Below are 26,600 nucleotides of genomic sequence, written 5' to 3'. Positions count from 1 at the left end.
AGACTCGTGGAACAAATACTGTAAAGTAATCAGCTGTGTAATAAACTATCACTGACACCATACATCACAATTTTATATTTAACTTGGGTTTTCTCTGAAACACAATTTAATGAGAAACATTGCAGATGTGCAACCATCTCAAACCCCAGTACATACCTACGGGAGAGCCTATATTTTTCTATCATCCATCTTGTCTTTTCAAACACTAATCCCCACTGAGGTTCTTCTAACATCTGCTGCACTTCAAATTTGTAAGGTAAACCTAGAAAAGCATAAAGAAGCACATTTTCATTAACTATTTCTTAAATCTCAAATCTCCTTTTAATTACCTAAAATTCCCCTCAGTGTTTTTAAAACCACAGCTTGGCAGACCAGTTGAGCAGCACTTTAAATGTAGTGAGTATTCATTAAATATTTACTGCCTGCCTATACTTGCTTCACCAAGCATACTAATGCCAACCTATTAATAATCATGAAGAAAGGTAAAAATGCCACTTTGTGACAATTCTATGCACAGCACTGGGGGAAGTAGGATGAGCAAATGTAATTTATCACCCAAACCAAGAGACTTTTTGAATGAAAGGAGGCACTATTAATAACTATTCCAGAGCCACAGGTGTAAGTTAGGACTGTCACCCTAGTGACATTTTAAAAAATACAGGTTATTAAGCTTACAAAACAGTGCTATCGGGAAGAGAGCAGTCATGACCCCCAAGAGCCTCAGGTGCTCGCTCACAGGCAGCGCTTCTGGAAGAGGACCAGCGATGGTGAAGGGTGCTACTGCTAACCACGCTGACAGGAGGCAGGGCCGCCGTGGAAGAGGCAGGTCACTGGGGGTGTGACCTGGAAGGGCGTCTCTCCCTCTCTGGTTCCTCCCTGCTTTTCCTCGGCTGTGGCCCTCTGCCTTACCCTGCCTTGGAGCCAGTGGGCTGTGGACTGAAAACAGGAACCAAAATAAACCTCTCTCTTTTAACGTGCAGGTGTTGGGCATTCTGTCCCAGTGACAAATAAAGTGACTAAGACAGAGGCATTATTTCAATTTTACAAGTGAAAAAACTACAGCTGAGAGAGGTTAGTTACATAGCTAGTTCAGGCTAGCAAAGTGAAGAGCCTGGACTTTAAAAACACTAGCAGGTCTGCCTTACTTCTGAGTCCACACTCCTTCCCCTCTCTGCAGCTCTAAGCCTAGACAGCAACAGGACAAATTCTAGGGAGGCAGCAACTCACGTGAGTCAAAGTGCTCAAGCTGAACACTGGAGAAAAGGAAACCAAAGGGTGGACATCATGTGTGTTGCCACAAAGCGAGGCTATCCCAAGGTAAGCTATCTTTGCAATCCCTCACACACCCTCTAACACTCCCGTGTAAATGTCTCTGCGGTGTATCAAAGGCTCAACCGAGTCACTACCAAAGGCCAGTATCATCACAGAGCAACAGGCTAGTGCTTGTCATGTGCCAGGCATTAGGTGCTCCATATAGCTGAAGTCACTGAAATAAAGTAGCTATCATTACTGTCCCCATGTTTTTGAAGGACAAGGAGCCACAGAAAAGTTACAATTGTTCATGGTCATATACACAAAGAAGGACTTGAAGCCCAAGGTAGTTCAACTTGAGATTTTTAAGTACTGGAGACTGAACTCAGGACCTTCACACTGAGCTTTATCTTCAGCCCTTTTCTATTTTTTACTTTGAGACAGATTCATGTAAAGTTCCCCAGCTCAGTTGCTGTCCTCCTGCCTCAGCCTTCTAGACTGCTGGGATTACACAGAATGTATGTTTTCAACTTTTGCATTACACTGTCTCTCAATTGGTTTTTTGAAAAATTAAGGCGTTTCAAGTAATTAAAACGCCAGAAAATCAGAAGGCATGGAAATAACGAGGGCAAAAACAATGAACATACTTCTTCACAATAAAACATAATTTATCAATATGCTCTGAAATATGCAATACCGTATGCTTTATTTTTTTAGGTGTTTGGGAGGAGGCAAGGGGACAGCAGCCTAATGACGACTTATCTTTTCTCTCACTCTATAATTTCTCAATGCTCTTCCACTCCACTTTATTTCTTGCAACCAGAAATTTAAGAATGACACATTATAATGCATAAGCTATTAAGCAAACTTCGTTGGGTGATAACAGTAACTTACTTGACATGCTTTGAAAATGTACTTGCTAACACTTCATATACATTACCAATAATCCCTATAACTACCTACCTTATAAGCAAAGTAGTATTTTTTTTTCATTTTACAGAAGTAGCAAAAGAGGTTAAATAACCTGTCCAAGGTAAAATAACTAGTCAGTGTTATAGCTAGGATCCTAATACGGCTGAGTGATCTCCACTCGTAATGTGAGTTGAAATGAGAATAATGTGAAATAATTAATGTGTTTTTAGTCAGGGCTAAAGAGCGCACACACACACACATGCACGCACACACACACACACACACACACTATGTGCAGCTCAATTTGGTATTAAAGTTTTTTTCTAAATTTAAAAATGGCAGTAAAGCAAAAGTTTCCTTTTGTGCAGAATATTTTTATCCACTAAAATACTGAAAAACTTAACCAGCAAATATTATTTTCTGACTGACTGACACAAGTATAGGAAACAGCCACCAGAAACATTTTAAAGGTAGCCCCTGAGGTACAGATACTGTAAAGTCCAAGGTATTCTACGCCATTTGGAGAATCCCGACTCTTGCACTAGTTTCCCAGGAGATGCAAAGCAAAGGCCCAAAGAAAAAAGATCTAATACTGAATACAGTGCAGATGACGGGCAGGTTACTGAGGAGCCACCCTGCCCAATGCAGCCATCTGAGCGATACACTGCTGAGTGCCTGTGTGCTGTCCAAAGTGGGCCTGTTTTATGCAGCAGTTCCTTCCCCTGCCTGGGTTGGTTTCTTCACGCACACACAAGCCTGTATTCCGCTAAACGCTGGAAGAGCACATTCTACAAATCTCCAGTTACTCTCAAATTATCTAACTTCCTCTTTGTTTTCTGGAACTTGGCTCCTGGATCCGTCTGAGCTGGCCAGGCTCTGGGTGGGTGTCTCTTCCTTTTGCCATACCTGGAAACTCTTCCAAGACAATAATCCAGGGTTAATTTGAACCTGAATGCATTGGTGTCCCATCTCCTAGCAATCATCTTCCTTTACTGACTCAAGCTGTACCCTAAATAGCATTATTCTACATATTTTTGCCTAGTGTTTTGGTTGTTTCAGACGGGTTCTTGTTACTTCATTTTGGCCAGAAGTGGAATTACATGCCCTGAATATTAAATTTCACTTAATTCTAATGAATTTAAACACTCACATGTAACTATTATGGATGGTATTCTCATCATAATAAAAGCCCATGACTCAAATCTAGCAGAATGTAAGAAATGATTTACACTGAGAAGTTAATTGCAATTCTTCCTTTTGTACAGTTTATAAAATTATACTGAACCAGAGTGGTGGGTATCATGTACCATGTTCAAATGAGCATGCTAGACTAAAGCTAATGCCTACATTCTTCATTCAGTAAAAACCACAGTGGTGATCTCCTCCATCAAAAAAGGCAATTAATTAGGTGCTACTGGGGACAAAGACAAGACACAGTTCCTGCTCTCTGGGTACTCAGTTTAACAAGACCTCAATGAACAGATAAATTAAAGACAAAGACAAAAGTGACCACAAAGGCAGGAAAAGTGTTGCAGATGTACAAGGAATAGAGCAACAAAAGGTAAATGACATGGAGGGAGTGCTGGGTAGTCCTTACCCAATTCAGGACATCTAAATGAGATGATTAAGAATGACAGATTAATTATCAAATATTCATTTTGTACCCACTGTATGCCAAGCTTTGTGCTAGAAACAGGATAGAAAAATGAGTAAAATACAGTACATACTCACAAAGATCTCATGACTGTAAAGAGGAGGACGCCAATGTGGCAACTGCAGTGCTAGTGTCAGAGAAAACCCTGACTCAAACAATGACGGACGATAGAGAAGAGAGAATAAACATCCTAGAGGTGCCAACTGTCCCTGTGACCATTTCCTTTCTGTCCATATTCCCTTCCTTTGCCTACTCTGCTATACTAATTCTCTAGCCCATAAACTCTAAACTGCAGAGGAACCAAGCTGTATCATGGGCTACACCAACCAAATTCTTTCTTAAGACAGGAAGAAAATTCACCAGATATAAAGAGTTCATCACTGACAAGCCTAACACCACGGGAGATGACAAAGAGCTGGGGCTGGTTTATTTCCTTAGCATGCCATCACAGAAAAAGCCAGTATATATTTACAAAAATATTTTCATGAGAGCAGGGTCTCTGTTCTTTTAATTACAGGACCGCCAGTACACAGCATCACTCAGCTTGTCCACTCTTTTCTCCCCAGTTTAGTCCTTCACGGTGGCCATGGTGAGGAGGGAGTTACACCAGGCGGCACATGAATAGTGCTTCCTGAGTCAATGGACAGACTTTTCCATTAGTTTCTCATCATTGTAAATTCTTTGATTTGCAAGTCTCAAAGAAATAAGAGTAGACAGTGTAGGAATTTGTTATTGCTGAAAACTTACGATAGGAGCCATTTGAGCTGATTTCCTCACTGATGACCAGGCAGGTAATCTGAGAATACGGCAAAGGATTGTTTCGATTATAGGGACTAATAATCATCCCAATGAACTTTGCACCTCTTCTTGAGAAGTAACTCTACAACAACAAGAAAAATTTTATTAGTGTCAACTACGTAAGTTTAAGTCAGTATTTATCCACATCAATATTCTAAATATCTAATGGGGGAAAGGGAACAAAAAAGTACATTAAGAACTTCACATCCAAATAGCTACTAAATGATATGCTCTAGGTATTAATTTTACACTGTAAAAATTTTAAGCCAAAATGTGTCCAACCCAATCTGAAATGACCCATATCCACTGGCATCCAGGTGTGATGACGCATGCCTGTAATCCCAGCACTTAGAAGGCTGAGACAGGAGAATTTCAAGTTCCAGTCTCACCGGGGCAACTCAGAGAAACCCTGTCTCAGAACAAAAAAATAACAAAGACCTGGCTCTGGGTTTAATCCCTGGTACCACAAACAAATATCATGTGGCCTACAAAATCCACATTTGCCATAGATGTATTTACTAATTCTACTAACTACTTTTCAGCTGTATTCCTAATGCATTAATTTCCAAGTAGCTCCCTACAATAAAAACACACACCAAACATAAAATTATAGAATAAAACAAAAACTATTTTTCAGAGGAGCAAAATATACTAATGTTTCCAATTATTTCAATTATATTCAATTTCTATCCTAGCTGTTACTATTAATTTTTTTTTGTTTTGTTTTGGTACCAGGGATCGAACTCGGGTCCTTACTATTAATTTTTAAAGGCTCTATGAACACTTACTAGGGTTACTTTCATGGCTTTTCTACACTAAACAAAATTGCTGATTTCCCACGTGCCTATATAAAACAAGATATGCAGGGTGGAGAGGGGACGGGAAATAAGTGAAAAGAATAATGACGTGGTATGTACATGTACCACACCCCATGAGGAATGTAATCATATGTATTGCAAGCATGTACTAATAAAAATTCTAAAAATTAAAAAGAAAAACTGTACTTAAAAAGCCCAGATATAAAGAATATTAGAAATGCAGAGCTAAAACCATTAAAAGTTTATTTATTAACAGAAACAAGTGTATGTATCTGTAATCATTTAGAAAATACACACACATAATACCCATGCACCCATAACCATACCTGGTATTTGGCCTGTGTGTCAATATCTCGTAAGGAAGGATTAGGATCAAATGCAGGATGAGAATGATACCATCCAATCACACTGTATCCTCTAACAGCCAAGGTTTCTGAGGCCTGTGTTTGTGATACAGGATCCATCTCACACTGCAGTCCTGTACTGAGACTGTTACATGGCTCTGCTGCACAGACCTATAAAGATTGATCTTCATGTGATTATACTGAAATGTTGCTCATTCTTCCAAATGTACGTATGTCCAAGTGTGGTTGTATGCTAAGTATTCAGCATGCATTTTGTTACTCAAATGAGGTTACCATAATGGTTATTTTTCTAGTTACCACACATAAAACTTATACAAAGGTATTTTTTCAGTGATGCCTATTGTTTACGATGATGAGATGATGCACACCAACTTTCAGCTACAGTTATTAGCACATATTTTTGGCCTCTTAGGAGTTGCAGCTTTTTATTGGTGCGAAGTCAAGGCCTGGCAGTACTATCTTTTTTCTGATGGGAAAACAGATGCTTAATATATGGAATGTTGAGTCACTTCTTGGAATACGCAACTATCTACATTTGCATATTCTCATATTTATCTCAGGTAACACCTGAATTTTTATTATATTCACTGAATTCTACAAAATAGTTGAGATGGGAGAAGGACTAACTGGTAGTTAAAAGATTTTGAAAAGAGAGAACTTACTTCCACTATCTTACCAACTTCTGAGTATCTTCCTCCTAACAGACCAATTACTTCTGCCATAGAAACATGAGCATGCTAAAAGAAATACAAGACAGACTTAGCCCAAATGCACAAACCCATCTGGCAGAAAATCAGAATGAAACTTGCCATCCTAGGAGTCACTTCTGAATATGATTAACTACATTTTTCTAAAATAAAGTAGCACAGGAGGGAAACAAACTGCTAGCTTATTGCATAGACTCAGATTCCAGGTCTACCCTCATTGCTAGCTGGGAAGTGTGAACGAAATGCTCCAGATGCCACTTTTTCACTTACAAAACAAGAAAACTATCTGATCTCTTTATTCAAGAAAAATATAATAAGGATGCAGAGTAAAAATCCTTCTGGGTCATTTTATAAAAAAGCACTATAAACACAACTGTTAGAGGTATTGATAAGTTTAGTGCAAACAAGGAACCTCGAAATTATAGAAGTTGTGCTTTGTTTCAATAATCTAAAAGGCAGCAGACGTGAGATATTAGAAAATGAAAATAGGGTTAATGACAGCAAACAGTCTGCAAAACTCACATTAATTTATTTCTCTAAAATATGAAAATATGCAACTGTCTGGCTTTTCTTCAAAAGAAAAGACTTATTTTTAGATTCCTTGTAAAAGAAGATAGTTAAGATCCAAAATACACGTCTTCCATACTTTCTCTTAGGCCTGCAATAAAAATACACAAGAATAAAAATCAGATAACTAAACACAATAGATTATCCTTACCAAATCCATTATTAAAAGTGCTTCTGAAGCCACTTTCACCTGAAATGGCTCCTGAAATAAAAGAAAAAAAAATGGGGAGCATAAAAATAGAGATTCTGTTCTCCCCAGTGGAATGCCCACCCTCTTCTCCTTTTCCTATCCAACCAAATTCCCTCTACCGACCAAGGCTTGGCATAAACTAGCCTTTTTTTTGGTGCCAGGGATCGAACTTGGGTCCTTGTGCTCCTGCAGCAGGCGGTGAAACCACTGAGCTAAATCCCCGCCCCACCTTTTTTTTTTTAATTATCCTTCAAAACCCCAGCAGGAAGAAATTCCCTCTCATTTTGCATCTGGGTTACTCATTTGACCCTAAATACACCTTGCTTTGTCCAATCCTTTCATTTACATACAGGCCTTGCACACACTGAAAAAGAATAAATTTTTCCTGCCTGATGGGCATTATTTATGGGCATCCATACACAAACAGTACCTGTTTTTCTCCACTGAAAGTACTACAAGTTATCAGTTGGAAGGGATCAAATGAGCTGAAAATGAAAAAAATATATACTTTTAGTATAGGTCAGGAAAAAACATTTACAAAATGAAAATGTGTATCAATAATCTAAACCCAAATTATGTCTGAATGACAAAAATACTGAACTAGGAGAGATTCTTAGGCTGTTCCATATAACCCATTTGAAGGACGAATGGATCTGAGAAAAAGAGGGACTCTGGGAGAAAATAATTGTCATGTTAATTTCCTGTAACACTTGAAGCACACAAAATAAAGACGTGTTCTACACCAAAAGATTTTAAAATATTCAATGAAATGTAACTGAATCTGTGACAAGGGACCTGAAAGAAGTCCACTGTGGAGTTCCTCAAAGTCACATCTGTCAGCAGAATGTGCCCACTGCAGAGAGGTTAGTCAATAAATATTGTTTGAATAAATTAATAATAATTCTGCTGAAGAAATTAAAATACATAGGAAGTCCAATGACAAGCTCTTATTTTAAATGCAGAAAGAGGGAGCCTGAGCAAAGCTAGATACAAAAGCATGTACCAAGAATACTGGAAAGGTTTTGACAGATATTTGAGAAAAATATTAAGAATACAAGGTTTTTTAAAGTTATGTTCAGAGAAAGAAAAACATGAAAATATTCTTGCTAACACAACTGGAGAAAAGTCGGACTATTCAACTTCCATGCTCCCGAGGAGGACAAGGCAGTGCCAAGAAGACACTGTCTTGTTTTGTACTGTATGTATCCCAAGGGCCTGGAGCAGTGTCCAAACATAGCAGGTGCTCAAAAAATAAGGCTGAAGGAAGAAAGGCTTTTAAGTCAACTCAATCAAAAGGAATGAAAGGCTGAGGTAGATGAGAGAAATACAGAACAGAATAAGCACCTTTCAGGGCACTTACTTAAATAACTATGGTTGTGAAGTACTGTCATTATTTCTTGAGGGCTGCACAGAATGGGAAAGTGATTAGAGGACTAACGACAGGCAACTACTGGGCTAAAACTTAGGAGATTTCAGAGGAATTAGATATGGAATACTGGCAAATTTGTAGACCATTACACAGCTGATTGGTGAGCCTTTACCAAGTGAAGAGGTAACTAAGAACATTAATGAGTTCATGCAACATAAGTATAAATAAATCTTATCACACATTTTTGATAGGAATGATCTGCTACAAGTTAGCAGGCTGCATAATCAAATATTTTATCTGAATTTAAGCAAGACGTCTGCTATGATTATACTTCTGTATAAGATGAAAAATTTAGGTTAAATGTAGGAATATATATATAGCAGACTGAATAATGTCTGAGGTTTACATTTATTCCACTTGAACATTTTACTTGGTGACTGGTAGCAAAAAAAGGCAAGCTTATTGAAATGTTGAGATGCAATGGCAGAAGGCTAAAGAGAAAAAGTAGACCTGGATTTAAAATGTTGCTAATAGTTTGGGACAATGAGCTGAAATTCACAATGAATGTGCATCTTACACAGATTCAGTAAATCAAATGTCTAGATACTAGATGAGTTCTGGCTCACAGAGGAATATTATTTTTATAGTCTATTTTCACAATGACAGTGTAAGTTTCATTTTTATTTGACAGAGGCCATATATAATGTAATGAATGGATTTATATTATAAGGAATATGGATTCCTAATCCTAACTGCCTGGGCTTACTTAAATCATAGCTCCACCACTGAATTGCATCAGAAAGTTACTAAACCTTTTTTGTCTCTTAATTTTCATCTGTAAAACGGGAGTGATAGTATTAACTACTGCACTGAGTTCTTTTTTGTTATTGATTTTTTTTTCTGGTACCGAGAATCAAACCGAGAAACTTACACTAGGCTAGGCAGGCACAGTGCCACTGAGCTACGTCCCTGGCCCTGCACTGAGTTCTTACAAAGATCAAATGAGCTGATATATGGGAAGGGCTTAAAACACAGCCAACAGTGTTGGCCATCTGAGCTATTACTTTATAATAAAGACCCAAGTCTTGGCTAAGAACACACAACTGGTAAAATGGATATCTTGTTTTAAAATGGACACTGACAGAACTACAGCACCTGCAAGAAGTGAGGTCTAGAAAATCAAGGCATCTTGCTTATTTGAAGAGCTTTACTTTTTAAAATTACAAATATCAGTGTACACAGATATATACATTTATACACACACACACACACACACACACACACACACCCCTATATCCATATCCCCAAACAACTTGCAAACAATCAGCCTGAGGAGAAAACCAGGTTATTTCACAAGGTTACCTGTCCAGAGTGCCTAGACCAGTAGATATAAACAAAGCCTTGTGAAATACATGTTGGACCCATGCTCACTGAACCTGAACTCTAAAACTTTAGCTTAGTTTCATTCAAAACTGACATCAGTTAAAACTAAAAATTTCCAAAACCTAACCAATTATTTTTCACTTTGCTAGATTAAAAAACGTTTTACCTGATACATCTTCTGCCAACAGTGTAGTGCTACTATTGGATATTTTTCTGTACATTTTCACATCATGTATGATAAGTTTTTAAAAATTATATTTATGTAACATGACACTGTACCTTTTTGCTAATCTTGACACTTTAGAAGATTTGGCAGGTTTGCTGTTTTCCTCTTCTCTTCTTTTTGCCAACTCCTCGGCAGAGAGATGCTAAAACAAAACAGCAGCTGATCAGAGTCCATCTACTACTGAGAGGCAAATTGCTTTTTTTTTGGTACTGGTGATTGAACTCAGGACCCTGCACTTGCGAGGCAGGCGGTGGAACCACTGAGCTAAATCCCTGGCCCCTGGCAAATCGTTTTTTAAAATCAGATTTAAGGGTATATAAGAACAAGACACACTAAACTGGTATGATGAAAGACTAACACATATTAACACATACAAATGCTGGATACCATGTTTTGTTTTGTTTTGTTTGGGTACCTGTGCCTGCGAGGCAGGCGGCAGAACCACTGAGCTAAATCCCCGGCCCAGGGTACTATTTTATTTTATTAATATTACTATTATTATTATTTTTTTTTTGGTACCGGGGATTGAACTCGGGTTCTTGTGCCGGCGAAACCACTGAGCTAAATCCCTGGCCTCAGGGTACCATTTAAAAAAATGGTTTAAAAACACACAGCCATATGGAACTGAAGATTTACTCCTCCTGACCTGCCCATTTCAGTTAGCGGTATCAAAGCCACCGATCACCGGAGTCTTTTGTTTCTATTTCTAGCTACCAATTTGTACTGTGCTGAATTTTAACAACAGAGACAGGACAGTCTAGTGATTACGAACACTACCTAAGCCTGAGGGCTGAAGGTTCAGCTCAGTGACTCAGTGGTCAGAGGCCTGCCCAGCATGTGAAGCCCTGGGTTCAGTCTGGGGATGAGAGTGGGGAGCCCACAGCACCACACAGATTTTGGAGCTAGAAGAATCCGCTCTACTCTTTACTAGCTGGATAACCACAAGCAAGTTTTGAAACTTTCACGCTTTAGTTTCCTCATCTTTAAAAACGGGAACAATAATACTATTACTGACATCACGGTGTTAGGGTGAAGTTAAATGAGGTGGTTTATATTCCATTTCATATCTACTACTAACTTGACATTCGAATTGAAATCACCTGTCCACTCTCTCAGCATAGAATGCTTTTGCCTACTATTTTTTTGTTTTTTTGCAGTATCGGGGATTAAACCCAGACCTTCACACTGAGCTACATCTCCAGCTCATTTTTATTTTTTATTTTGAGACACAGTCTAAGTCACTGAACTGCCCAGACTAGGGTTGAGTTTATGATCCTCCTGCCTCAGACTGCAAGAGTACTGGGATTACAGGCATGTGCCACCATAACTAGCTGCTTCTATTTTTTGAGACAATTCTTCTACTGATCCTCTAGATCAAACACCACATCTTCCGTGAAATCTTTCCTTATCAAACCCTTCAGGAGGATCCTATAACTCTTGGACCAACCTTGTGGAACTTACCAGGCTTTGTCATTCCTACTAGAAATATAAGTTCCTTATGGGAAGGAACAATTTATTACTTATAATTATCCCTAGAATAGCTGGGTGTGGTAGCACATGATTGTAATCACTGCACTCGGGAGGCTGAGGCAGGAGGATCCCTGAGTTTGAGGCCAGCCTGGGGTACACAGTGAGTTCAGGGCCAGGCTGAATTAGAGAGTGAGGCTCCATCTCAAAAAACAAAAAACAGAAAAAAACATTATGCTTAGAAGAGTGCTTAGGTATGAGACTAGGGACCAGGAGCAGGGGAGGGAAGAAAGGAAGCTAACATTCTAACATTTACTGAGTAGTTTGTGTGTGCAGGTTTTGTTGAGTATCTAATACTAAGACTTTTATACACTTTGCTTATTTCTTACAAAATCCTTTCAGGGAAGATTAGCCATACTTCATAAATTAAAAAAAAAAAAAAAAGAGAGAGATTCATTGAAGTTAAGCAGTTACTCTCAGTAATACATATCCACTTATTCACTCCTTTTCAGGGTACTGGTTGGTTACAACAAATTATATATTTAGAACATGTATGTGCATGCATGTATACAAATATACAATAACATTCATTGCCTACGTTCTTTTTAGAACCCTAGTTTTTATTAGAAATAACACTCCAATATTTGTAATTCAATATGCCTAATGTTAAAACAACATTTTAATTGTCATCTCAGAACACCATTCAGTAAATGTTTAACGAAATAAATTGGGCATAGTTCTTGGCACTCTGGCATATATTCTTAATTAGAGATGAGAATATAAAACTAGAGAATCAAAGTCCTAAAAATGTGTGAAACTCTTAGCCTTCCACTATGCTCTTTATTGGCAACTTCTAGACAGACAAATTAATTTGGGAATGAAGGTATGTATTGGAAAATGCATGAAGCAAGTGTAAAACAGATAACATTAAAACACAAATGTACACTGACAAAAACAGTTTTCATGGAGGAGCCGCGTCAAAGGCCAGTTACCTCAAAAGTCTGTCCTTCTAAATCCTTTGCATCACACCAGTTTCCCCATGGGTCTCGGACTCTCCGCCTCCTAGTGCGCTGTAATGAGAATAAAAGCAACAGGTGGAGAAATCACAGTCTATTAATATCCAAGACATAAACCACAATTATCTAAAAAGTATGAATATGTGTAAGCATTGTGATCTGATTGTCAGCCACTCACTAAGCTTTGTTAATTCAGGTCTGACAGACAGCACTCTGCTCAGCAGTGCATCACTTCCTGGGCAGCTCAAGGTGAGAACACAGACATAGGTGAGCAGGTGTAGGCTGCTGGAGGCAGAAGTGCTGCTGACTTTCTGCCATTTTACTCGTGTTTCTTCAACTTTCACTTGTAGTCACCATATAGGAGCTAAGACACTCAAGACAAAAATATTTTTAAGAAGTATTTTAACCACCAAGAAAATGGCTTTTCTTTTAACCACACGTGGTAGAAGATATTATAAACTAGAAGCAAAATAATTGTATCTTAGCTTTAGAGAAGTTTATTAATTTAATACAAACACTGAAAAATTACAAAATTTGTTGAATATAGTATTAATATCCAGTTCTGAAAACTTCAACATTGAGGCCTTTAAAATGGACCAGGCTGCTAAAGGGCAGTGCATGGCCTTGTACCACATGCAGCTACTCTCTGAAAACATGCTTTCTTAACACAGTAAATCTAGGCAGAAGTCAGTCACCTCATCTTCGATAAAGGAGTCAAACACCCTCACTGGAGGAAAGATGGCCTCTTTAATAAAAAATGGTGCTGGAAAAATTGGGTTTCAACTTGTCAAAGATTAGAACTACACCTATATCGATTCCCAGCACAGAGAAGGACGCTTCCAGGCCAAGTAGCACCCCAGTGCAGAGAAGGAGGCTTCCGAGCTGCCTCAGCACTGCTCCCAGCACAGAGGTCATGAGCTGCACGGGTGCCAGCACCAGTACCCCACTCCCATCCCATCGAAATGAGAAGACACATAAAAAAGCTTCAAAACCAGACTTCCAGATCACCTACAGCAACCCCAAAGGGAAACAAGATGGAACACTCTGATACTCAACCACCAGGACTCCCTGAACTGGCAACAAAAGAGGATCTGGAAAAAATGAAATCACAAATAATTTCTCAGATAAGAGCAGACATCGTACCCATAGTGCAAGACATGATTAATAAATCTAGAGAGGACACAGATAAAAAAATAGAGGAGCTGAGGAACATGATGGAATCCCAACATGGGAAACAAATGGAATCCATAAAACAGATGCAAACAGATTTCCAAGAGATTAAAAACTCCACTGGAAGTCTACGCAGCAGAATGAGTGAATGTGAGGACAGAATTTCAGATATAGAAGATAAGATTGCAATTAATGACCAGGCAAAGAAAAATTGCTTCAAAATTATAAGGGAACATGAGAAAGCAATCCAGCAGCTGCTAGATGATGCAAAAAAGAATAACATAAGACTGATTGGAGTCAATGAAGAAAGAGGAGAGAGTGCAGATGACATTAAAAAACTGTTCACAGAAGTGATGGCAGAAAACAGCCCAAGGAGGGGAAAAGAACTTCACATACAGATAAGTGAGGCATATAGGACTCCAACTAGCGTTGATCAAAAAAAAATCCCTACACATAGGCATATAATTGTTAAGATTTCAGAAACCCAATAGAAGAACAAAATTCTAGAAGCAGTCATAGAAAAGCAACAAATCACACACAAAGGAAAGCCCATCAGAATCACAGCAAACTTCTCAAAGCAAACCCTCAAGGCAAGAAGAGCTTGGAGTAACGTATTCCAAACACTAAAGGAAAACAGCCTCTAACCCTGACTGATGTACCCTGAAAAACTATCTTTCAAAATTGATGAAGAAATAAGGTACTCTCATGACAAAGAGCACCTGAGGAACTTCATGAATACCAAAACACCAGCACTCCAAAAAATTTTAGACAATATCCTAAGAACAGACAATGAGGATCACAACCCCAGGAAGCCCAGCTGAATGAATACACTGGGCACGACAAGAAATTAAACGCAAAGCTGGAGAATCCAACAAAAAGCAAGAGTCATGACAAGGATAAGTCAATACATATCAGTTATAACAATCAATGTTAATGGTCTCAACTCACCAATCAAAAGAAATAAACTGAATGGGTCAAGAAGCAAGATCCAACAATATACTGCATACAAGAAACACACTTAATTCAAAAAGAAATTCACAGACTGAAAGTTAAAGGGTGCAAAACAATACTCCATGTGACAGGAACCCCCAAAAGAGCAGGAGTAGCCATCCTCTTTGCAGATCAAGTGGATTTCAAACCAACACTGATTAAGAGAGACAAAGAAGGACACTACATCCTGGTAAAGGTACTAATCCAAGAGGAGGAGAGGACAATCATAAACATATATTCACCAAACACTACTGTGCCCAACTATATAAAAACAAATACTGACAGATATGAAAAATCCAAAAAGCACTAATACAATAGTACTGGGGAACCTCAATACCCCACTGTCACAAACAGACAGATCAACTAGACCGAAAAAAAGGAAGGAAATACTAGAACTCAATTGAACTCCTGAACAAATGAACTTAACAGATGCTTACAGACTATTACACCCCACAAAATCAGAATACACATTCTTTTTAGTTGCACACGGGTTATTCTCCAAAACAGACCACATACTCGCTCACAGAACACATTTAAGTAAATGCAAAGGAACTGAAGTTATCCCCTGTGTATTATCAGACCATAGTACGATAAAATTGGAGATCAATAGCAAAAGAAACCGCAAGAATTTCATAAACACATGGAAATTGAACAACACACTTCTGAATAACCAATGGATCACAGAGCAAATGAAAGAAGAAATCAGACAGTTCCTTCAATTAAATGACAATGCTAATACAACATATCAGAATCTATGGGACACAATGGAAGCAATCTTACAAGGGAAATTCATAACAGTGACTACTCACACTAGGAAAACAGAGGGAGCCCAATTAAACAACCTGATGCTGAAACTCAAACTTCTAGAAAAAGAAGAGCAAGGCAAACTCAAAGCTCATACAAGGGAGGAAATTATAAAGATCAGAGCAGAAATCAAAGCAATGGAGACTAAGGAGAACAATACAAAAAAAAAAAAAATCAATGAAGCCAAGAGTTGGTTCTGCAAAAGAATAAACAAAATTGAAAAACCTTTAACCAACCTTATCAGGAAAAGGAAAGAAAAGGCCCAAATCCATGCAATTAAGGGTGAAAAGGATGAAATTACAAAGGACCCAGCAGAAATCCAGAGGATCATCAATACCTACTTCCAGAAACTATACGCCAATAAGATCGAAAACACAGAAGAAATGGACAGATTCCTAGATATATATGAATTACCAAAGTTGAACAAAGAACACCTAAAAATTCTAAACGACCCAATATCAATCAATGAAATTGAAAACGTAATTAAAAACTAACCAACTAAGAAAAGCCCGTGATGGCTTCACTGCTGAATTCTACAAGGAATTTAGAGAGGAACTACTGCCACTACTCTTTAAACACTTCAATGAAACTGAAAGGGAAGCAATATTCCCGAATTCATTCCTGGAAGCAGGCATCACCGTGATCCCCAAAGCAGAGAAAGACCCACCCAACTGAAAAAGAGAACTATAGGCCAATCTCACTAATGAACATAGATGCAAAAATTCTTAATGAAATACTGGCAAACAGGATGCAGAAGATCATCAAGAAGATCATACACCCTGACCGAGTGGGATTCATCCCAGGGATGCAGGGATGGTTCAACATACGCAAATCAATCAATGTAATACACTATATCAATAGAGCCAAGGATAGAAACCATATGATTATCTCCATAGATTCAGAAAAAGCATTTGACAAAATCCAACATGCATTTATGATAAAAACCCTACAAAAAATTGGAATAGACAGTGTCTACCTCAATCTGATAAGAGGCATCTATGAAAAACCAACAGCCAATATCATACTAAATGGTCAAAAACTGAAATCCTTCACACTAAAATCAGGAACAAGACAAGGATGTCCACTATCGCCACTCTTGTTCAAGATAGTCTTGGAAACATTAGCCACAGCAATTAGGCAAGAGAAAGAAATAAAAGGAATGAAGATAGGAAACGAAGAAGTCAAATTGACATTATTTGCAGATGACATGACACTCTATATAGAAGACCCCAAAAACTCCACCAAATGTCTTCTATACTTAATAATCAAATTCAGCAAAGTAGCTGGATACAAGGTCATCACACAAAAATTAATAGCTTTCCTCTACATGAACAACAGACTCACTGAGAGAGAAATACGGCAAACAATTCCTTTCACAATAGCATCCAAAAAACTGAAATACCTAGGAATCAACCTAACAAAAGAAATCAAAGACCCCTTCTCTGAAAACTACAGCACTCTGAAAAGAGATTGAAGATGATATCAGAAAATGGAAAGTCATCCCCTGCTCCTGGGTAGGAAGGATCAACGTAGTGAAAATGGCCATACTTCCAAAACTGCTATATAGATTCAATGCAATCCCAACTGAAATCCCAGCAGCACACTTCACGGACCTTGAGAAAACAATCCAAAAATTCATTTGGAACAAGAAGAGACCCAGAATAGCAAAAGCAATTCTAGATAACACAGACATGGCAGGGGGTATTACAACCCCCAACTTGAAACTATACTACAAAGCTACTGTGATAAAAACAGCATGGTACTGGCAAAGAAACAGATCTGAGGACCAGTGGAACAGAGTAGAAGATGGAGAAACAACTCCAGACACACTCAGCCACCTCATCTTTGACAAAGGAGCCAAAAACCCTCACTGGAGGAAAGATAGCCTCTTTAATAAATGGTGCTAGAAAAATTGGGTTTCAACTTGCCAAAGATTAAAACTAGACCTATATCTCTTACCATGCACTCAACTAAAATCAAAATGGATTAAAGATCTAAATATTAAAACAGAAACGGTGAACCGGCTGGAACAGAGGTTAGGTAAAACTCTTGAAGATATTGGGGTAGGAAAAGACTTTATGAACAAAACCTCAGTTGCCCATGAACTAGCACAAACAATCAACAAGTGGGATCTCTTCTTACTACAAAGCTTGTGCACAGCAAGAGAAACTACCAAGAGTGAAGAGATAACCCACAATCTGGGAAAAAATTTTTACCTGCTGTTCCTCAGAGAAAGATCTACTATCTAGAATCTATAAAGAACTTAAAAAAATCAGACCTCCCATATTTAAAGACCCAGTCCAAAAATGGGCATCTGAAATGAACAGACATTTCTCAAAGAAGTAGAAATAGCGAATAAACATATGAAAAAATGTTCAACATCACTGGTCATTCGAGAGATGCAAATGAAAACAAGGCTGAGATTTTACCTCACCCCAGAAAGAATGGCTGCTATCATGAAATCAACCAAAAATAAATGCTGGTGGGGGTGTGGGGAAAGTGAACACTGCTCCACTGCTGGTGGGAGTGTAGACTGGACTGTGGAAATCAGTATGGAGATACCTCAAAGAACTAGGACTGGAAGTCCCATTTGACCCAGCTATTCCCCTACTGGGTATCTTCCCCAAAGAATTAAAAGAATCATACCACAGAGATATATGTGCAGCCATGTTCACAGCAGCACAATTTGTAAGAGCCAAAACTTGGAAGCAGCCCAATTGCCTATCAACTGAAGACTGGATAAAGAAAATGTGGTTTTTTAATAAAATGGTGTACTACTCAGCTATAAAAAAATGAGGAATTAGAGACATTTATAGCTTAATGGATGCACATTGAGGCGATACTCTTAAGTGAAATAAATAGGACACATATGTGTAAATACCGAATAGTTTCTGTAGCATGATAAACTGAAAGTGTAAACAAGGACTAAAAGGTGTAACAGATAATGTGAAATAGGAAGAAAAGGGGCAAAGGAGAAGGGGAGGTGGGGGGGTAGGGGAAAGGAAAGAAGGAAATGAAATTAATATGAGAAAACAACAAAATGGAACAAAATCTTTGTAAATAGGAAGGGATGGAGAGGTTGAAAGGAAGGCAGGGGAATGGGGAAAAAAATAAGAACAAAGATAGATTACGTAAAGGTGCAAATTTCCAATGATGAATGTCATTATATTATATACCTAAAATGTACCAATAAAATTAATTTTAGGGGCTGGGGATTTAGCTCAGTGGTTCTGCCGCCTGCCCTGCAAGCGCAAGAACCCGACTTCAATCCCCGGTACCAGAAAAAAAAAAAAAGAAAAGAAAAAAAAAAAAAAATATATATATATATATAAAAAATTAATTTTTAAAAAACTAGGCAGAAGTGGTTCAAAGCCTAAGTCCTGACAAAAATAGCTACTCTATCATCTATTTTTTCCCATTTATTTCAGCTAATATCATTTTCAGGTATATACAAAATTAACAATATCATACTATGAATGTCTTATAAGACTTTCCAGATAACTATTTTTAAAGACTCACAAATCGTAAAATATAAAACTCACTTATCCTAAGAATCAAAAAACAAAGACTACTCCAAAAGTCTGATTAAGGGAAGTATTTTTAAAGACACAAAAACGAAAGAGAACTGAATTTTACTGTTTGACGACATATTTATAATTCAAAACCAGGCAGCCCAAGAGCATTTTAGCAAAACGTATAGCTCTACATAAGATCTGAACTGAAGTTTGAAGGCTTCATACCTTGTTTTGCCTCATAAACCAACATGAAATTGAAGAGAAGACAGAAAAGCAAATGGCTAAGGTGAAGTACAAGAGAAAAGACATTCGTTCAGTAAGCAGCAGTTACAGAGAAGTAAGCATTCCTTCCTACACTGGGAAGAGCAATGTAGAGAAAGACGGCTGCTTACCATGGATTGCAGGTGCTGTGCCAGCTGGTATGCTTCTACAGAGTCTCTTTTATTTCTGACTCGAATTTTATCAATGGGTTGTGGCCTGTTATACACAGCCTGTTCTATTGGAATTCAAGGAAGATAAAACAATCTATTATTGTATGAAAGTCACTGGTTAAATAGGAAGACACATCTATATTAACTACAGATGAGCTCTTACGATGCTTATTCCATAATCCTATATGAGATACGCTACTCGGTAGTTCTCAAGTAATGCTATTATTACAGGGACAATAAAATGGGATTATTCAGGAAGCGAGAAATTTATTTAATTTCTTACTAAACAAGTACTGAATCTACTCTGCTAACTTTGGCAGTTTAATATAGAAAACATGATTTCATTTTCTATTAGTGGCAGATGCTTTAATTTTCCTGGAAAGCTATTCTCAACACGTGGAATACATGGCTTTGGGCAAACCAAGCCACTAATGTGAAGGACAGACCCAAGGCAGACTGTAAATTCTCTCTCTATAAAATGAAATCATCTGTCAGGAAGTTTTCTGGTTAATCATCTCACTTATATATACCAAAAAAAGCATACTGCTCTGAAACCGTGGGTGATAAGGTTCTACCTTTCTAGCACTATGCAAAAGCTTTCTTCAAAAAGATTGTTAATTCAATAGGCATAATATACTTTGAAATGTGCATATTCATTAATTTTAAATTTGAAAAATACTAGAGTGAAAGAAACTTACATTAAAATATTTTGGTGCTTTTGTAACATTTACATACAGAAGCCCATAAATTCTTTCCTTTATTTAATCATTGCTAAACAGCATTTCTAGCACAAATCCAGAACAGGTTGAATAATCCTTTTCTGAAATTCTTGGGACCAGAAGTATTTCAGATTTAGGATTTACTTGGATTTTGAAATACCTGTGTAGAAACATACCCAATATCTGAAACTTTTTTAAGTGCCGTGTTGGCCTCATCTTTATTTTTTTGAGACAAGGTCTCACGATGCAGTTTGGGATGGCCTTGCTTGAACTCAACATGTGTTTGTAAATTGAGTGGGATACTACTGGACTTTCAAAATTATTTTACTTTTATCACAGAAAGAAATATATGTTTAAATTATTTCTATTGCTTTAATCAAATATTTTTCCATTGAAAGTATATACTTCAATTTTCATTGCAGGTCAAAGGGAAACCATTTCATTAGCAGAAATCTGTTTTACAGTAAAATCTTAACGTATTTATTCTGTATTATTACAGTATCTCTCTTAAATCTACTTGGATTCTATGTCACAGAAGTCAAGGACAGTGAAGAATAAAAAATGTTGAGTAAAATATGTTAAGCTTCTGTTTTTACCACATCCAAAGTTGATTGCTCCTATCAACTCCAGGTATGTATGAATCCGTCCAATGCAATTAACATCCCCACAGTTCTTCAGGCCAGGGCGTACTGAGGTCTTATTTAAGTATTTTGGTTTGCATATCTTCCTAATTAAGAGACAGAAGTACAATTATTTTGGATGAATAAAAGCATGAAAAAAAAAGATTTCTGGGAAAAATAATATCTGAAATATCTTAACATTTTATGCACTTGTAATGTGTAAATGTGTGGTAAATATAATGGATGATATTCAAGCATTTTTTTTTCAGAAGTAAAATGCTTTAAAATACGCAGTTAACTTACAAGTACCTGCACAGCGAAATTTTTACCAGAATTACTCTTTTCCCAATATTAAACTCATTAGATTCCAGTGTTCCCAGGACCTTGAAATTAGTCCCAGCATCAAATTCCAACTGAGTATAGGCAACTTAATGACTTCACAAGACCCTGCCTCAAAATACAAAATTAAAAAAAGGGACGGGGATGTAGCTCAGTGCAGAGGCCCTGAGGTTCAACTCCCAGTACAGACCAAAAAAAAAAAAAGGCTTATCTATGTACAGATTCAAATTCAAGTCCAGAAATCCACATCTTTGACTGAAAAGGGAACTTTTGATAACAGAAGGGACAGATTTACAAGTAGAACCTCCCAAGTTCTGGAGATCAAAACTCAAGTCTTCATGTATGCTAGGCAAGTACTCTACAACTAAGCTATAACTTGAGCTACTAGATCTTTCAATTTCTAATATATTTCTTAGGTTTACTTACTCTAGCTTTGCCAGGCAATGTCTTAATTATTACCTATTTTATAAATGTTTAAAAGCTTTGTATTTATTTTTAATCATGATGCCAATAAATATTAAATGCTTACTCTTAGTGGAAAACAGAAATAGATACTAACTATAGGGGATTCCAAAGGGATCAAGAAACTCCCCCAAACTGTGGAAGAAATAAATTCATAAAACATTTATTTACTGAATATGTTTAATGCACCATGCTAGACAGCACAATATAATAGTAACAGAGAACTTAATAATCCCATTTTAGAAATGAGGAAACAAGAATGCAGTGTGATTACAGCACTTATTTACAAGGGAATGGAATTAATATGAGAAAATGAAAAAATGGAAACAAAGTCTTTGTAAATAGGGAGGGATGGAGGGGTTAAAGGGAGGGCAGGGGAATGGGGAAAAAAGAACCAAGAGAGATTACATAAAGGTGCAAATTTCCAATGATGAATGTCATTATACTGTATACCTAAAATGTACCAATAAAATTAATTAAAAAAAAAAAAGTAAGTGACAGAAACAGGATTCAAATACAGATACTATAAACTAGGTATTCAGCTATCTCACAGATATTTTTTACTCAACTGCTATTTTATTCTATGACTTTTTTTGTGTTCTACACAACAGGAATTGTTCTAGGTTTTGGGGACATAGAGATGAACAATTTAAAGTTTCTGATCTCAGAGACTTTATGTTCCAATGGGGGAGACCATTAACAAACCTGTGAATAATATGTACCACTCTGTCAGATAGCAATAGTGCTAAAAAGTAAAAAGGATAAAGGGATAGAATGTGACAAACAGGCACAGACTATATTAGATAGGGTGTTCAGGGAATGCCTCCCTAAACAGAGACCAAATTTAAAACATAAGTCCTCTGAAGTTCAGGGAAGGGAAAATTTGTGGTGTGGGAGAGATCCTAATTTCCAGGGAAAAGTTCCTATTTCAGTGTGTCTTGGAAGAAAAGGAAAACAAACTGCATAAATGAAGAAAGAAAGCAGCACCCACTAATTTTGTGAACTATGGTAAGTGACTTAGAAGACCACTGCCATCTACAGTACCTATACAAACGCCTGTCTTGGTGATACGTCAAAGTTCCTGGGGGTCACTACAGCAAAATCCTAAAGCCTGAACAGGCCTAATTAAGATACTTTAGGGCATCAGGTTTTTAAAGCAGCATCTAAAATGTTATTCTTACCATTGATCCAAAATGTAATTTCTAATTTTCAAATAGCGCTCTGGTGTCTTAGTTTGGCGCCCCTCAAAAAACTCAGGAATTGCTTGTTTTTCTTCTTCTTGAACAACATTTCTATCTATTTCTACTTCTTGTTCTGGTGGCTTAAGCTCTTCTTCCTCATGGCTCTCCTCCACCACTTGGCAAGAATGAAAAAGCACTTCACTATCACTTGCACCTTTCTGAATTTCACAAGGCTCTGAAGAAGGCCACCGTCCAGCGTCATCTATTATTATGTTTCCAGCATGCAGTTTATTATGTTTCTGATCATTTAACTCAACTGGGTTTTTGCCACCGTTGCCTTGTTTTTCAGTCCACACTGTATTTTCTGAGCTTGAATGTGTTTCCATTTCGTCTTGCTTTATATTGTAAAGATGCTCCCTGGAAGATTCGGAAAAGGGACTTTCCTCGGGTATGCATGCTCTGCGACTGGTTTCACATATTTTACTATTAGGACTGTCAGATGAGAGACTACTGTTAGGATTCTTTTGTGGTGTTTGAGAAATCAACTCATCTACCTCATCTGTGATGTCTACTTCTTCATCATCAGATAACTTTTCAATCCTTACAGCATTCAAGTTAGGATCAATACGTGCCCTTAAACATGATGGCGTCTGGGCTGCTGTCCCTTTATCATCATTTTCAACCTGAAGATCACTGCTGCTCTTCTCATTTCGTGTTTCTTTCTCAGGACCCCATTTTACCTTATTAAAAGTTAGAACAAAACTCCATGACATTAGATAAATTAAGCTGAGTTCATGTTAATAGTACATTAAACCTGCATTGTGCTTTTTAGAAATGGATTTAGAAATGCTTTGAAATGTAAAAGAGCATCATTTTAAATTTCCACATGTGACTCATTCATGCTCAGATGACTCTTACTAATCAAATAATAATGATCTATAGAGAGCTACCACTTTTAAAAAATATTATGTTTAAAATAGGCGCCTGGCTCAGATAATTATAGAGTTCAATGAACCAACAACTTTTATACTAAGGTGTTCTATAAGATACTAACGTATTTACAGAGGCTTATTTTTCACATCTGATAACTTCATTTCTTACAATGGTAAAATAATTCTTATTTGAATGAATCTACCTCACATATTCACTCAGTAAACCAAAACCATCTTTTATTTAAAAACAACATGTTTTTGGCAGGTTCACTTAATACAGCTTCAATATTGTACACTTTATATTTGAAGCCATGAAACTGTCTTCCATATCTGCTATCCCATAAATACATGGTAATGTAATAAGAAGACAATGTGAGTCAATGAGTAAATATGACATGAAATAAAAATCTTTATAAACATTTTTGAAAGATCTTCTACATGACTGATATTCCAAGATCGCTCTCAGTAAGGAATCACAGATCCTTTACCACAACAAAATCCCAGGATCATGTATCTCAAGTTAACTAGCTCACAATGTAGAGAATGGGTAGTAGGAAGAAAAAGGAAGTTTGGGTATATAGCTCAAAATAGCCTTTAACAACCTTCCTATATATCTGCAGTCTCTTGGTTTTTGTTGTTTTGTTTTTGGTGGAAGGGGGTCAAACTCGGAGGCACACATATTATAAGCAAGCACTCCACCACTGAGCTACATGCCCAGTCCCCTAGTTTCCTGTTTTTAATCTTAAAAATTCAGATCAGATTTTTGTATGAGATTTCATAAAACACTAATGTCTGTAATAATACTAAAATGTATCCTTTCACAAGTCTTTTGAGTACAACTGACACTCCCACATAAACTCCATATTCCAGTTTGAGAGGCATGGTGGTAAGAATAACCAAGTTTCTTAATACCTCAACCTTAGTAAGCTACTCTGAAATTGCTTTTGTCAGCTTGATGGTGAGGGAGCAGATGACTGATGTAACATGAATCCATTCCACTACATACCACTTATTCCAAGCTAACACTAAAATATATCTTGAATATAAGGTACAGCACATTATTTACATGAAAACAAAACACCAAATTTCAGTTAGAACATTTCCAATTTTTATATAATTATGTTCCTAGAGCTCAAGTAGACAGGTTTAAAAACTCTAAATAACAAAACTTTACAACTAAATACAGCACAAATTACTTGAAAGACTAAGGAATGAGACCATAACTACGTTTTCTGTATACTATAGTTTAGTAAACTTTTCAGACAATTCATAACAATTGTAAAACCTCAACTGCTATTAAATAATTTCAGAATCACATTACCATTTATGTCCTTTAAGGACCAATGAATGTGAATATTTAAAAAAGAAAAGATATTTTCCAGAGGAAAACAGTAAGACCTCTAAAATTTTCTCTTAGGGATACTATTTTTTTCATAGCATATTTCTGAATAGTATCTTTCCTTCTATTTAATTATAAGAAATTAAATAGGATAATATGGAATCTATTTAATAGCAATACTCAAAACAGAAGATATGCTGTAAGATATTTAAAATATACATCTATATAGTGTTTCACAATATAAAATATTTTCTCACTATAAAAACTTAGATTTTATTTAATGCCTACATTAAATAAGTACTTCTGCTTTCTTGTTTAAAAAATTCTAAACAATATCATTATTTACTAGGTATTTGTATCCTGTTTACCTTATTTTTAAAGTATTGCCTGGCATAACTCCTCACTTGTAAAACAGTGCGACTTCCAATGAGCTTTGCAATTTTGGTCCATCTTCGACCAAATTTAGTCTGTCATTAAAGTGAAAAAAATAACTTTTGATTAGCTTACTTTAATTAATGTTTTAAAAACAAATGCCATATTAAAAACACACTAAAAGAAAAACTCATTTAAAAATTATTTTTATAACTAAGATCCATCACTTCTGTTACCTAATTATATGAATTCCTACTGCACATTACTCTGTTCCACATCTAAAATATATCTTTTTAAAGAAATATGTGCCCAAAAGGGAGACAGGTTTCATTTTCCATTTATAGGACCAAGTGACTCTAAATTACAAAATTTTTTTGTGCCCAGATTCTATATTTCACAATATCCAGCAAGTGTTCCCTATCAGATACTTTTATTCTATATAGATATTAGTCAAATGACTACCCCCTTTCTTTTCCTCCTTTTTTTTTGGGGGGGGGTGTCTTTCATACACTGAGCTACATCCCCAGCCTTTTTTCAGTTTTTGAAACAAGGTCTAAGTCACTAGGTTGTCCAGTCTCGGCTTGTACTTTCGATCTTCCTACCTCAGACTCTCAGAGTGTTAGGATTACAGGCACCATCATGCTCATATAGGCAATTTCTTAAAACTCAAAAGTATTTCTGGGGAAATTAATAGTATAAATTATTTAAGACTAACAAGTAGCTGAGATTAACTTAGTGAAGAATCAGTTCTACTTATAATAATGGTAGTGTAGAACACTTTTGGACATAAGGGAGTACTGGATAAACTGTAATTATTTGGGAGACTAGGGGCTTGTATACTAAGAAAACTGGGGAAGAGACACTAAAAGCGGGGCAAAGAAAACATTCGCCAATTTCAAAATGAAAAAGGACAGAGCTATGTGAGAGAAAAAGAAAGAAAAATCTTTCTTCACCATTCAGAATCCCATTAATTCCTTTCTCCCAAGCCCCCAAGAATTCAGTC

The 26,600-nt window shown here is 36.9% G+C and overlaps 1 protein-coding gene across 7 annotated transcripts in view; it reads right to left on the bottom strand.

Moving 5' to 3' along the window:
* Positions 1-26,600, bottom strand: part of Mysm1 (Myb like, SWIRM and MPN domains 1) — a 40,037-nt gene that overhangs the window by 1,599 nt on the left and 11,838 nt on the right. For 6 of the 7 annotated variants that reach the window (XM_087214662.1, XM_013067406.3, XM_021248229.2 and 3 more), the window contains 12 exons: positions 25,594-25,692; positions 22,955-23,694; positions 20,949-21,079; positions 19,595-19,698; positions 12,700-12,777; positions 10,294-10,382; positions 7,693-7,747; positions 7,224-7,274; positions 6,461-6,535; positions 5,760-5,948; positions 4,565-4,697; positions 157-262 (listed from right to left, as the gene is read on the bottom strand). In XM_087214662.1, coding sequence (XP_087070788.1) covers positions 157-262; positions 4,565-4,697; positions 5,760-5,948; positions 6,461-6,535; positions 7,224-7,274; positions 7,693-7,747; positions 10,294-10,382; positions 12,700-12,777; positions 19,595-19,698; positions 20,949-21,079; positions 22,955-23,694; positions 25,594-25,692 — 1,850 coding nt within the window. The remainder of the gene's footprint in view (positions 1-156; positions 263-4,564; positions 4,698-5,759; positions 5,949-6,460; positions 6,536-7,223; positions 7,275-7,692; positions 7,748-10,293; positions 10,383-12,699; positions 12,778-19,594; positions 19,699-20,948; positions 21,080-22,954; positions 23,695-25,593; positions 25,693-26,600) is intronic. The other variant, XM_013067409.3, reaches the window with a different exon arrangement.

Source organism: Heterocephalus glaber, unplaced genomic scaffold (genome assembly GCF_053883595.1).
Source record: "Heterocephalus glaber isolate CG9 unplaced genomic scaffold, H.glaber_assembly_v1.0 deba00001447, whole genome shotgun sequence".
Lineage (NCBI taxonomy): Eukaryota > Metazoa > Chordata > Mammalia > Rodentia > Bathyergidae > Heterocephalus > Heterocephalus glaber.
This window is presented reverse-complemented; position numbering and strand designations above follow the sequence as displayed.